Source organism: Chiroxiphia lanceolata, chromosome 19, assembly GCF_009829145.1.
Source record: "Chiroxiphia lanceolata isolate bChiLan1 chromosome 19, bChiLan1.pri, whole genome shotgun sequence".
NCBI lineage: Eukaryota > Metazoa > Chordata > Aves > Passeriformes > Pipridae > Chiroxiphia > Chiroxiphia lanceolata.
The window spans coordinates 1,149,539-1,164,136 of record NC_045655.1 but is presented as its reverse complement, the minus strand read 5'-3'; the positions used below and the strand labels follow the sequence as shown (position 1 = coordinate 1,164,136).

Genomic DNA, 14,598 nt, shown 5'->3' with positions numbered 1-14,598 from the left:
ACTTGGTTAAATCACCCTGATGTCCCAGTGCACAAACACACCTCCAGCTGCACTATTCCATCCTGCTGGAAAAGCTAATGAGGTGGCCTGGGATGAGTTGTTCCCAGTGCCAGATGACTGGGCCAAAGGGTTCCCACTCCCTGCACAGCTGGGTGAGGAAGCAGTGACTGAGTGGCATCACTTGGGCTGGCACAGGGGGGCAGCAAGGCAGGGAGCAGATGCTTCAACCCCAGCCTTGCCAGGTCCTGCAAACCCAAATGCTGCCATTTCACTGCTCACAGGGCAGCCTCTCCTGCCCAGAGCTCAGGCTGAACCTGAGGGTAGCAGGATCCTGTCCACAACCCCAGCAGATCAAGGGAATGTGGAAAGAAGCAGGAAAGCTGGGGGCTGCTCCTCATCTCTCCAGTGCCTTCTCTGCTGGACAGTCCTCTGTCCAACTTGGAACTGCCATTGGGAACCAGAGGACAGAGGCTGGGCACAGGGAGGAATCTGCTGAGACACAGTTCTGTGCTCTGTCCCCTCCCCCAGTACCAGCTCACCCTCCATCTTCCAGGTCAGGGTTTCTTCTGCCTCTTTCAGCTTCACATCGACATCCTGCAGCTGCCCCTGCACCAGGGGATATTCCACCTCCAGCACTGTTCTCAGGACTTTGTTGTACCTGTTCCCCATCAGTTCCAGGTTGGCCACCAGCTGCCGGTAGGATTCCCTGGAGGAGTAGATTCCTGCTGCCGTGGGTGGGATGGCTCCTGCCCGGCTGCCCGACAGGTAACTCACCTCCCTGAGCACCGAGACCAGCTGGGGACACAAGGCACAGAGCTGAGCACAGGACAACCCTCCCCATGTCCTGGCAGACACCCTCCAACCAACCCTGAGCACCCTGGGGGCTTCCTGCTGGTTTTTTCCCAAAGCAGCACACTGGAAAGGGTCTGGACACCTCCTGGTCTGTACTACCTATCTCCCTTTGATCTTTGACTCTGGTTTTCTTCCCAGCCAAAGGCACAGAGCTCTGTTAACTACCCAGCCAGCAAATTCCATTCAGACTCTGGTCCTCTCAGTTATCCTCATCCATGTGGATCACCCCTCAGATGAGGGACTCACATCACCAATCTCTCAGCAACACTGTTCCTGCAAGCAGAGTTTGACCCTTATCTAATTGAAAGAGAAGATGCTCCAGTTCTCTTGGTTTACTGGGCTGACTGGCTTAAAAGTATAAAAAAATTTTAAAAAAGTAATACCATGGCTCCAAGCCTGGTGACTTATCTCATCCTGTGCCCACCTTCCATCAAAGATATCCAGAGGCTTCTCCTGTCCCAACCAAAGCACTCAGTGCTAGTGCATGTTTGAGGTCTGATGGGACAGGATTGAGGGGGATTATTAAATCATAAACCCAAGTATAAACAACTCCCTGCAACAAAGGGAGCAGCAGGGTCTGCCAGTGTGATACATCCCCTCTGAGACTAAAAGCTTTTGTTCAGTCCAGTGCCCAGTGAGTGGCAAAATGCTCCTGGGGTTATGCTGGCAGGGTGACAGAAACTCAGTCCATTGTGTGGGCAGTGGGGGGGTGAGGAGCTCTCCTGGCTGCAGATGAGCTTGAGGTGCAGCTCCCAGAAAGTCACCTTTCCCTTAGGTTAGCAGAATGTGTTATTCCTTCCTGTGAAGGTATGGGGCAGAACTCTGTCTGATCCCATCCCACCCACATCTTCTGGTCCCAGTTCCCTACCCCTCTTTTCCATAGGAGAACTGGAATCTGCAGGTGTGACCATAAGCAGGTGAAGCCACAAGCACAGGAACTGCATGGCCAGGAGCCTTGTCACTGCCCTGGGTGACAGGCAGGGGTGACTGAAACCTCTCCACCACTGCCTGATGTCAGCTAAACCCCAACGTCCTGCAGAACTGGCCAAGGCTCCTGGAAGCACACTCCCTCTGAAGGAATGGCACAGGGGGGATCAGGCAGTGCCTGTCAGGAGAGTCAGTCGTGATGCACTCAGAGTGTGTCAGTGAAGACAAAGATAAAGAAGAAATAAAGAAAGAAGGGGTGAAGAGGAGTGCAGGAGGCAGTCTGGAAAGGTGGAAGAAGTAGGATGTGGTGGGAGGAAAAGGGAAAACCAGGGGCTGAGGAAACGAGAGGGCAAATGAGATAGAATCGAGCTCCACTCCCTTCTCTGCACTGCAGTGTCTGGACATCCCCACCATGGGCTGGGGGGGTCTTCCCCTCTCTCCCCTCCTCCATGGAAGGTGACCGCTGGAATGCATTTCCATGCTTAAGAGTTGCAAGTATCCCTTCCAAGCAAAACCAGATGCTTCTGTCTATTTTGGAGGGAATGAGCAGGAGGGTTGCTGAGCAGGCCCTGGGGGACATCAGACTGTCTGTCCTCAGTGTGCTCAGAGAAGAGCAGCAGCACTCACAGACTGGAGCTGAGGACAGGCACACTCAGTACATGCCAGGCTCCAAATCCCATCACCAGTGGGAAGGGTAGGAAACATTCCCTGGGGCCAGTTGGATCCCAACTTAGCAAGGAGCTTTCAAGGAGATGGACAAGTCCTTTGACTGAGGGGCAAGCTGGAATGAGATCTAAAACCTAAACCATTTCCTTGGACAGTAGCAAGCCGCAGGGGTAGGGGAAGCTTGGGATGCCAGTGTTTCCAAGGCCACTGCAACTCCTCCTCTTCCCAGCAAAGGGCATTTTTACAGCCAACAGACCCTGGCTCCCACCAGGGCCCAGAAGCTCTCAGCCCATCTGTGCTCACTGCTGGCTCAGACCCTGCTCCTGCTCCAGGGGACCCAGAACAGAACTTAAATCTATCATCAGCCTCATGCTCTGCAGTGAAGGAAACACTGGAGTCACAAAACAAACCTTTGCTGGGTGTTTTACACCCTCTCAGGTACACATAACATAAACCCACCTCTAGAGATGATGTCCCAACACTCCCCACACCATTATTGACACTGGTCTAGATGGGCTGACACCAGTTACACACCTGGCTCCTCAGGGACTTTCTGCCACTGGTTCTGACTAGAATTTGCTCTGCTAAAACTGTGATCCTGATATTTCTCCAGGAAACAGAGCCCATGAAGAGGATGGCAAATCCATGTCGCCCACCACAGAAAGGGTTCCACAGACCTCAGAGAACAGACCTGGTACCAACCCCACCAGACCTCTGCACAGTGGGGCACAGCCTGGGGACATGCCATGAGAGGCAGGAGAGTGGCAGCAGTTCTTACCTGGGGATCAAAGTTGACAGTGATCAGTTTGGTTTCTGGGTCTCGCCGGATGAGTGGCTGAGTCAGGTTGTACTGAGATTTTTCTGAGACTGTCTGGGACCAGTCTAAATACAGTTTTTCCTGATACCTGACAGAAAAGAGAAACATCACCATGTGGTTACCAAGACAGCAGACCATGGTACGTAACTGAATGGAAGCCCTGTCCAATCTGAGGATTAAAACCATGAAGGAATATTAAAAACCCATCCATGCCATCTTCCTAAAAATCATGGTTTCCATGACAAACACCCAAAGACCAGTGACAGCATCAAAGCAGGAGGACAAAGCTCTCTCAAGTACCAGTTTTAGCAGAGGATTCAGATTTGGAGACAGACTTTCCAAAGCATTTAAAAAGTGACAGATCAGCAGCTGATGGGCATTTCCGAAGTGTTTAAGCAGGGAGGGTGCCACAAACCCACAGGGATGCTAGGGGTGGCTGCAGCTGCCCTCACTTCTCCCAGTCAGTGCAGAGAGACCTTGACACCACTGGGATAGGAACATAGAGGGCAGTACAGGGGTCTAGTACCTCACATGTCATGGATAGTCCCAACCACCCAAGTAACAAAGTCTATTCTGAATCAAGTTGTCATCTGAGCACCTTGGTTGGGAAATGTCACCAAAAACCAGCACCTCTGTTGGGTTACCCTGACCCCCTTTGGGGCTGCTCCCTTCTGAAGGGCTGTGCTAAATTATCCATTATCCAGCCTTTGTTCTGGTACTGGGGAACAGGGCTCCCTCCATCCACCCTGCAGGACCCAGCAGCCTGGGGCCTCAGCTGCCTTCACTGCTGACAGGGATGAGGCCCTGCAGGGATCTCCTCCCTGAGGAAGAGGCTCCCCTGAAGGGTCAGCCCAGAGCAACCAGTTCAGGTTTAACATGAAACATTGAGATGCCAAGTCATGGGCAATGACTCCCACTCCAAATTGTGGAATATAAACATTACAGCCACTGCAAACACCGTCAGTGAGTGGGCATGAGCGGGCAAAGAATTATGCCCAGTCCAGGCCTTCTACCACAGCAGCTCCTATATCCCACAGCAGCTTTTTCCAAAGTTTCTTTGGGCTGCACAGCCCCTGTTCCTCCCATGCAGAATTCTCCTTTCAAGCCATCCCAGGAAGTCTGTGGTGCACAGTGACAGGATCCCTCCTCCTCTCCCAGCAGAAAACTCCCTCTGGCTTAGGAAGAGACATTCTCAGGGCCTGGGCTGGTAGAAGTGTTGGAAGGTAGCTTAGAGGAGGAGAAGGTTTTCTCACACAGGGCCTGAGCCCCACTTACCTGTCGAGCAGCTGGATCATTTCCTCATACTTCTGTACCACCCTCCTTCCTTGGGCAGACTCCAAGCTCCTGGAGACACAAGGGACCAGCTCAGTGCTATGTTTAGTCCTGACGGGCTGCAATCTCTATTTACCCCTTCCCAAGAAACCCCACCAGACTGCAGGCAGGTCACTGCTGGGTGAATGACTGTTGGGTGATGAGAATTCCAGCACTGGTTCATTTTCTGGATCTTGGGAGACTAATGCTGAGAAAGTTGACTTCTGTCAGTACCCAAGGGTTGGGCTGCTCCCAGGGAGGTCCTGGAGACCAGGCTGAGTGGGATTGCAGTGAGAAAGATTCTCACAAAATCACAGAATATTCTGAGTTGGAAGGCACCCACAGGGATCATCAAGTCCAACTCTAAAATGAATGGCCCATACATCAGACCCATGACCTTGGTGTTATCAGCATCATGTTCTCATTCCAATACTTCTTTCAATTGCAACCTAGCACTGGGTCTGAAAGCTGAAGTGCCCATCTACTACCCCACTGCGCCTCTTACCCACTTCAAAACAAACCCAATTAATGAGTTTCTTTAAAAAAAAAAGATGGCAGGGAAGCAAACAGCACCAGTGCACTCACTTCACACCTCTTCCACTGAGGATTGTTCGAGCTGTAACCACTGGGTAACGTTCAACTCAGAAAGAATATTGGATTGATTGGAGACAAGATTTCAAGATGGTCATAAAGCAACTTATCTGGAGCAGACACTCACAGGTGTGGGATTTGCCTGAGGTGATCAAAAGGCCTCTGGATCCGCGCTCGCAGCTCCCGAGCCCAGACCAGCGCTCCAGCCACGGGGGGCATGTTCTTGTGCAGGGGGGGAGACCCTGGGGGGAACATAGAGACAGCATTTCACTGAACACAGCATTATAACCCCAAAGATAAACCAACAGGCTCTGGAACCCCAAAGATACACCAAAGATACACCAACAGGCACTGTAATCCCAAAGAGACACCAACAGGAATCCATCTGCACAAACTGCCCCGGTTTCCCAGCTTCTTCCCTGAAATCCAATGTCTGCTACATGATGTAGGTCTGGGACAAATCCCCCTGTGCCCCTGGACCCTAAATGAGGGATCACAGGAGAAGCCCAGCGTGTGGTAGAACCAGAGCTGATCGAGGCATCCTGTGCCTGGGGTGCATTCCCTGCTCCCCACAAACACCAGGGGAGGGATTTCTGCCCAGGAGCTCCTTGTGACCATCCCATCTAACCCCCACAGAACAACACTCCCCAAATCCACAGCAAATTCTGGACTCATTCTCCTTTGTTAACCTGCACTGGTTCCAGCAGTGCTGCCTCTCCAGGACTTGCCTGGTTCCGGAACAGTCTTCCTGAGGTAAGGAAAAGGGCTGCTGCTCAAAAAGACACACTGATCCTCCTAATCTGACAGGAGTCTCCCCATTCCCTCCTGTGCCAAAACCCTTAATTCCCAAGTCCCCCTTCCATACCCAGCATTACAAGGGAGAAGCTCAGCATGTGCCCTCATTCCCACTCACACATACACCTTTAAAAAAGGATATTTCAACAGATTATTTGCTTTAATGCCAAGAACAGAGCATTCCCAGACATTTCCATTTCCACAGGGAGCTATAGAGGCTGAAAACCTTTGCAATTTGGGAAGTCCTGATTTCCTTAGCAAAAGCAAATTATTTTCCCCCAAAATCAATGGAAATCCAGTTTTCTGTAAAGTCAGTTTTCCTCAGCACAGGTCACCCACCAAGCTCAAGCCCTGCCTGGGTGTGCCTGGAGTAGATGAGCCTGGTCTGGTCCAGGGCAGTGCTGAACATGCTGATGAGAAGAGGCCATTTGTCACCAGCAACTGCAGCGATCACCGGACGCTCCAAAAGGCTCTGGAACATGGTCAGCAACTGAGGAGGGGGAGAAGCAGGGAAACAAATGGGGAAATATTCACACCTCTGCAAAGAGACCCACTGGGATTCTCCTCACTGACCCAGATGCTTCATCTTCCTCAGTAGCCCAAAAGTCTGCACTGATGGGCACTTTGGCAAAGGGAATTTTTTTTCCCCTGCTTTTCCAAGTAGTTCCTCCCTTTCATAGAATCATTAAGGTGGGAAAAGACCTCCAAGACCATTAGGTCCAACCTTTGACCGAATCCCACCATGCCCACTAAACCACACCATGGAGAATATCTTTATTAGAGATGCTCAGACTTTCTCTGGGGGAGAACCATATTCCCACTGTCATTCTGCAAATGCTTCAAAATTTATTATTTAAAAAAAAACACAAACCCTCAGAAATACAATTACTAGCACTTCTATCACTTTCTACAGTCTTTTCTACAATTATATTGAAATTTTTCAGAAAAAACATTTACCTTCTCTGCAGGATGGATTCATTGGTAAACAAACTAGCCTTGTTTCTAAAAAAACCTCAGTTTTCAAAGTTGAAATGCATCCATATGTTAACTAAAACAACAAATTGATATTAACAATGATCACCTGGGTTTAACAGCAGTTCTCACCAGGAAATCAGAGTATCACAGAATGGTTTAGGTTGGAAGGGATTTTAAGGATCATCTCATTCCACCCCAATGACATGGGCAGGGACACCTTCCACTAGATCAGGTTACTTCAAGCCCTGTCAAACCAGGCCTTGAAAATCCTGGACAAAGCATCATTTCCTCCAGCTCACAGAGAGACCATTAAAACTTCTGGCATCCCAAAGCCTGATTTGAGTAATTCCTTTGACTACTCTTCCTCAAACTGAGTAAAGGTCTGCTCTGTTTGTGTCTTAATGGGAAGAGCAGGAACGCTCCCAAGGTTTCCACAGCCACCTAGCTGCACAGCTCATGAGGGACCCACAGGCCTGAGCATCACTCACCAAGTCCAGCCCAGCAGCTCCAAGTGTCACTGTCCCCCTGTCCAGCCCCATGTGCCTCCAGCACTGCCTGGGACAGGACAGTTGTCACTCCCCAAGGCAAACTGGGACAAGGGAGGGGACACACCAACCTTGAAGATGTGCTCCAAGTCCAGGGTGTCATCAAAGGCCTGGGTGAACACAGTGCCCAGCCGATGATCGATGTCTTCTACTTTCTGCTGGAAACCCAAGGCATCCTCCTCAAACTCCTGGGGGAAGGGGGACAGTGAGCTGTGAGACACAGAGACCAGTGAGATATTTCTTCTTATTATTCACCAAGAATTAAACCACTCCTCTGGCCAACCTCCAGCCAAGTCCCACGGAGTCAAGACACTCCTGTCCCATGGTTGGACCAGGGCCCTCCAGGATGGATCCACAGTCCAATGGGTACTAACTTCAACCTATATGCAAGACAGACCTTTTTCCACACTCTCTTACCCTGCACTTGATCTGAAGACCACACCATCATCCAAAAAACCCAGAGATGCACTTGCTGAGCTGCAAATCCCATCTACTTTCAAGCCAAAACGTCCCCATGGTTCTGTTAGTCAGGTGACTCCAAGTGGGGCAACAACAAAGGCAGTTCCAAACCACTTGGCATGGGCTGCCCAAGGGGGCTGTGGAGTTCCCCCTCTTGGACACTTTCAGCCTTGGAGTTATTGATCTGGTTCCAGCCCTGCTCCAGCTGTGCCTGTTTTGAGCAGGGAGGTGGACCAGGTGATCTCCAGAGGTCCTCTCCAACCCCAGCAGTTCTGTGTTCCCGTGATTCCCATCAGCCTCTGGCACTGCTCTTCTTGCCCCAGTTGGAATAAATCCTTTGAAGCTCAAATGTAAAATCTAGGTTTGTTTTCCTGCAGGTAAAAGAGTCCAAATCAAAGTGTGAACCTGGCAAATGGGGAGACTTCAGGGCTTCTGCCCTGCCTTGGTCAAAGCCACCAAAAATGAGGCCATGTGTCTTTTTTCTGGAAGGAGAGAGCATAAGGCAACAGCTTTTGCTGGTATCACTGCTCAGCTCTAGCACCAACAGATGCCACGTTTGAGCTGAAAAAGAGGCTCTAGAGAGTAACAGAGGGTATAAAACTCAACTACTGAGAGAACAAGCACAGCTCAGAGTCACACAACACACCACAGGTTCACTGGAACCAAACCAGTTCCTGCAGAGCCACTGTCACACTGTCACCCTCCTTCAGAGCCCTCCCTCCTGAAGAAGAGGGAACATGGAGCAAGGGGCTTTCCAGCAGGATTGTCCCAGGCAGCACCAGGGATGTGGCACCCACTGCAGAGTTGGACCAGGAGCTACAGGGAGCAAAGCACGAGCCACCCATCCCCACAGCAGACAGGTCCCACCACCAAAGGAAACACTCCCAGCCCCAGGTCCCACCCCAGCCCAGCCCCCCCTCAGCTGCCCCAGTGCCCCAGTGTAACCTGGAGCCCCTCACACAGAGCTGCCCTCAGACCAGCTCTGTCCCTCCCTCCTCCAGGTGTGGGGACAGGCCTGATCATGTCCTGCTCACCAGCCACAGCAAACTGACCCCAGGGCAAATGGGGAAGCAGCAGAGGAAATCAGAGATCCTCTGAGATCCCACACAACTGTGGGACATGGATCCCTTGGGAAATGCCATTCCCACCCTTCCTGCACATCTTCCTGCTGGTGTCACAGCCTGGGACAGGAGCTCTGAGCAGTCTGGCTGTCCACGGCACGTTGGCTTTGCCCTGTGTGTGCCACACAAGTATCTCTGACCCCCATGGCCATGGAGCCATGACCCACAGGGCAGGGAATATTCCTTTAATTAAAGCACTACTGATAATCAAACACGGAGTCCTTGATTTCTGAGAGCTGAGATGCCACATGTTTATCCAGACAGGAGCAACACATCCCCAGGGACTGTGGAGCTGGCCCTCATCACAAAACCAGGCACCAAAGCAGGAAAGCAGGAAAGCAAAGGCATGGGGATGCTGGCACAGGTCAGACACACCAGCAGGGAAAGCTGGGGAAAGGCAGGGGAATTCAGGTTCCCCATCTGCACTGGTCTAAGGTCCTGAACCAGCAAGGTATACCAGACATGGAGCTGCAAGAACTCCCAAATCTCTGCAAGAAGGGCCCTGTTCCCTTCAGGGACTAATCAGACCACAAGGAACGAGCTGGGAAGGAGCCAGCAGGAGCCAGGGCTCAATCACAGAGGGAGCTGCTGCTCTGGGAACACAGATGTCCTGCTGGTGCCTCTGCAGGCTGGTCCCACCTACCATGTTGGCCAGGTCGAGGCAGTCGTAACTTCGCTCTGCGAACACCTTGTAGGCCTCCTGGAACTCCTCATACATGTCCAGCACCTGCTGGCCCAGGGCCCTCCCTCTAATCCCGCTGAACTCCATCTTCTCTAGCTTTGTCAGGTCCAAGGCTGTGGTCAGGAGACCCTGCAGAGCCAGAGGGGGCACACACAGGGTCAGGTGGGGACAAAGAAGATGACAACAGTTGTCACAACACTGTGCTGTGTCTGCTGCCCTGCTGAAGGACCTCCCTAGGCACACCACAGGGGAGGGACACAACTGGGAAAGGGGAGCCAGGTCCCACCTGTCCTGGGCCAAGCCCTGCTCACAGCACACCCCTCCCCAGAGGGCCATGTGCTGCCACCAGCAATACACCTTCAGTTGTTTTTAAGGGTGTTTAGAGGACTGAAACAAAGCAACGTGTGAGATCCTGAGACATCATCCAGCACAGCTAAGAATCCCAGTTTTAGGAGTATTAACCAAGAAGGGGCCTCTGATATTTACAGGTACTTGAACTGCCCAAGGCTCCTGCTCAGCCACAGCTCCCTGTGCCCACACAGGTGTCACTGCCCCTGCCTAGATGGCCTTGTCTGCTGAAAGGAGGACACAGGTCCTTCCTTCCCAACCTCAGGTGGCAGGGGAGCAGGGCAGGGCCTGGTCCCACAGTGCCAGCTCTCAGGAGGTGCCCCACTGACCCAGCTGTGGCAGCTCTGCCCCCCACACCCCATCCATTCCTTTTGCTCAGGCTAAACAAGGTCTGCTTTCCCAGAGGAGCAGGAGAAACGCTCTGATCTCCAGCACAGGAATGTCCTGCTGGCTGTCCAGCTTGCTGTGAGCTCGAGGACAACCCCAAAAGCTGAGCTTCACCCCCAGGCAGGCAGCACTTGGGCAGCATCTCCCAAACAGGGGCTGCCAAAGGGGTCCCAGTCCAGGACACAGCTGCCCCTGTGACCACAGATACTACTCTCTGCACCAGCCAGCACAGTTTGGTTACCTGCACACCAAATCCTATTGGAAACCATCAGTTCCAGAGAGCTGGGATTGTTCAGCCTCAAGAAAAGAATGCTCTGGGGAGACCTTAGAGACCAAGTGGTGCCTGGGCTCAAGGGGAGCATGTGGCCTCTCCAAGTCAGACAAGACCCAGCCCTAGAGTGTCTCTGAAGGCCACAAGAGGCCCAGGAGTTTGTACTGGCTTATTTACAGCCCCAAAGTCCCCATTCCCTGCTCAACAGGAGCAGAGAGTCCAAGAGGACTCTTGGGAGCACTGACCAACCTGAGCAGAAGGACACAGCAGTTTATCTGACAAATGCACTGAGCAAGACCTGGTCAAACAAGGTCCTGGCCTTGATGCAACGGGCGATGGGACAGTGCAAAAGAGCAGCCCCATTCCCTGCCATCAGGGGAGGCCACAGGGAGGGAAGATACCAGCGAATGAGTTCATGGCTACAGAGTTCTCCTGATGGCTTGCAATACTCTTCAAGACCAGAGTCTCACCTTCACCACCTCCAGCCTCTCCAGGAAGCTGTCCAGCCTTGCAAACACCATCCAGGACTGGAAGTCCCACTTCCTCACTTCCTGGCCTGGCTCATAATACATGTGCAGATTTTCCCGCCTCTCCTCAAACACCCCTTTGAAGCCATTCAAGATGTCAAGCACTGTTTGCACCTTGCCCAGGCTCTCTTCCATCTCTCCTTTCAGAAGGTCTTCTGGAGACAGGTACACCATGGCCTGGAAGAGCAAAATCACATCTGAGAGGTCACTTCTGCCAGCACAGCAAACAGTGACTTCTTGCACTGAACATGTCTGACCCTGCCTCTGAAATTCAGAATCACTCTGCCAGGGAAGGATGGAGGAAAGGAGGAAAGAAGAGACTTTCATAAAGAACTTCCTGTGGCAAACACAGGTGCCACAGACACACACCTGCTGGATGAGCAGGTTGCAGATTTCCTGGAGCAGAACTATGATCCTCACAGCCACGTTGTAGTGCTTGGAAGTGACCCAGATCCAACACACCATGTGGAGTAGAGGGACCAGGAAAGACTTCACCTTGCTGAACTCAACAGCCTCTATGTTCTCCAAGGGGCCCTGGAGGGGTGTCAGGTGCAGGTGGATGTCCTGAGCTTCGGCCAGAGCTGTGGGAAGAGATGGGAGAAGTGGTGAGATCTGCTGAGCTGTGGGGTCAGCAGTCAGCACCATGGTGAAGCTGTCCCATCACCTCACCTGCCTCAACATCCCTGAGCATGGTTTTGAAGGCTGGGACATAGATGCTCTTCACTCTCTCCAGCACCTCCATCATGTTCCTGACCTTCCTGGATTTCAGCTGGTCATAAATGCATTCCAGCTCATCACACCTGCAGCAGCCAAGACAGGTCAGCACCCATGCTGGGGCAGCACCAACTGTCCCTCCACGCCACCCACTTCCCCTGGGCCTGATCCAGGATCTCCTCCAGCTACACATGGACTGAGTCCCAGCGGTGACAGGGAACAGGACCCACCCTGCAGGACAGCCAGGGGTGCTGGGAGTGAGCATGAGAGCAGCTCTGCTGGGGGCAGGGCTCTGCTGGAAGGAGCCATGTGATGTTTCTGCAGGCACCAGTGACAGCTCTGCAGCAGGCAGGGCTTTGTCTCGGGTCAGCCTGAGCCAACATGGCACAAAGGTTTCCAAAGGGCAGGATCAAATTCCAATCCCTGGCTCATCTAACCCCACTCTGGCACCAATAGCCCAGCAGCAGCCAGCTGAGGGCACAGAAGGTGTCCATCAGCTCCACTCTGGGGCTGGTTCCCAGTAAACAGTGATGGAAAGAGCATTTCCAAAAAGCTTCCCTCATGGTGTAGCCCTGAGCTGTGCTGGGGCCCAGTTAAACCCAGCCAGCTGCCCAGCAGTTCCCAGGCACCTTGAGATCATCATTATTTCATGTGTGGGAGCAGTTTTCCTCAGCTCAGGTCTCTGCACAACCCCAAGCAGCTGCTCTCCTTGGCTCACAGCAGCAGCAGCTCTGTCTGCACCAGCAGGTCCCTCCACCCAACCCAGCACAGTGCCCACCGTGCCCTGGGCAGGGCCCACAGGGTACCTGTTCTTCCAGAATTCCAGTTCCACCTTCGGGTTCGGGTTGCTGCCTTGCAGGAGAGGCTCTGAGGACTCTTTCTTCAGGGCTCTCTGGATCTGGTGGCTCCAGTCAATGATGGCTGACTCAGTGGCATGGACAAGGGATTTATCAATCAGCTCCAGGCTGCACAAAACAAACCTCATGGATCACTTGGATTTCCACTCATCCATGTGGATCCAGCTCAAACAACCCCTTGGGCAGCTGGATTTTGCAGTGACAGCCTAGATTCGTGTTTCAAAACCACAAAACAATCAAACCCATAAGATCTTGTCTGTAGAGGATTGGCTAGCAGGACAAGGACATATGGATATGGCTAAAGCTATGGACGAGCTGTTAGAGTATAGAACACAGCTTGTCTAGGCCGATGAGAAAATCTGAGTTAGCAAGGCCATGGCAAGACTACAGTGTCCTTGTACGTGCTAGTTGGCTGGTAAACAGGACGCTGTGATTAGCAAAACAAAAGCGACTGAGAGCCACCTGTGTCAACAAAAGAAGAGAGTAAAGGCGGAATCAACATTTAACCAGTAATGAGCTTAGCTTTGCAATATGTATGAGCTAATTATAAAGCATATATTAAGCTGTTAGCAGTGATCAATAAACGAAGCTTGCTGATTCTCATATTGAGCGTCTCTCTCTTCCCTCCTCACGACACTTGTCTTTGTTTTAAACAGGAATTACAGACTGAAGGAAATGGATGAAGCTCCACAGCAGAGTGGGCAACAACACATTGGTCATGAAGTGAATCCCCCACGAAGAGCCAGCTGCCACCCCTGCACAGCCAGTCACTGTCACACCAGACCCCTTTGGGTTCAGGGTCTGACCTGCAGAGCTGTACCCTCAGCAAGTCTCTCTCTCCCCACTCTGTTCTCCCTGAATCTATTCTACCTTCCCACTTGCTTAATTCAGAGAGAAAGGACAGAGAGTGGGAGAGGTCAGGTCACCCCCCTGCCTTGGAAGCAGTAACTCCCCATTCTATCCCACTCAGGAGATAAAACCACACAGGGTGATACTCACAATCTCTCGTTTTCCAGATCAATGTCCTCAATTCCCTCCGAGCCAGCTGGAAGAGGCAGCAAGGTCCTGCCCTTTACTTGTCCAACAACCATGAAAACAGTTTTTTTTAGGTTGTGGACATGATGGATGATGTCCTGTGACACCACTCGTGGCCAGCCCTGGTGGTTCTTCCGGTTGGTCAGGATGGGCACAATCACCTATAGCAGGAGTCATGGAAGAGCAATGGAGAAGAGCTGAAGGAGGGCAGGGTTAGTTTGGATAGTAGGAAGAAGTTATTCCCTGTGAGGGGGTTGAGGCCCTGGTACAGGTTGCCCAGAGAAGCTGTGGCTGTCCCATCCCTGGAAGTGTCCAAGGCCAGGTTGGACGGGGCTTGGGGCAACCTGGGACAGTGGAAGGTGTCAGAACCATGGCAGAGTGTCAGAACTGGATGATTTTTAAGGTCCCTTCCCAGCCAAACCATGCTGTGATTGGATGATTCTTTAAGAAAAAGTGCCGCAGAAGACAGACAGGCCACCAGGCCCCACAGTCCTGACGTGGCCAAGCCTGGAGATCCATATTCATCACTGTCCCAAGCAGTTCCCTGCCTATAAGAAACAAGGGCAGGTGGACCTCCAGCCCACACTGTTCCTGGTGAACTCTCTCCTCTGAATCCAGGCAGCTGAGAAGGGTGGAAACCAGTAGACACAGTGAGCTGACCCATCCTCAGGCTGTCTCAGCCTCTCAAACCTGCAACTACAGATGGCTCTGTGGGGTC

At 52.2% G+C, this 14,598-nt stretch overlaps 1 protein-coding gene across 1 annotated transcript in view; it reads right to left on the bottom strand.

Moving 5' to 3' along the window:
- Nucleotides 1-14,007, bottom strand: part of DNAH9 (dynein axonemal heavy chain 9) — a 185,833-nt gene extending 171,826 nt beyond the window's left edge. The window contains 12 exon segments of the mRNA XM_032706809.1: nucleotides 540-795; nucleotides 3,224-3,350; nucleotides 4,538-4,606; nucleotides 5,292-5,406; nucleotides 6,299-6,449; nucleotides 7,551-7,667; nucleotides 9,703-9,870; nucleotides 11,218-11,451; nucleotides 11,644-11,855; nucleotides 11,944-12,074; nucleotides 12,795-12,953; nucleotides 13,845-14,007. Of these exon segments, the coding sequence (XP_032562700.1) occupies nucleotides 540-795; nucleotides 3,224-3,350; nucleotides 4,538-4,606; nucleotides 5,292-5,406; nucleotides 6,299-6,449; nucleotides 7,551-7,667; nucleotides 9,703-9,870; nucleotides 11,218-11,451; nucleotides 11,644-11,855; nucleotides 11,944-12,074; nucleotides 12,795-12,953; nucleotides 13,845-13,936 (1,831 nt within the window). The 5' untranslated portion in view covers nucleotides 13,937-14,007.
- Between the last annotated feature and the right edge of the window lie 591 nt (nucleotides 14,008-14,598).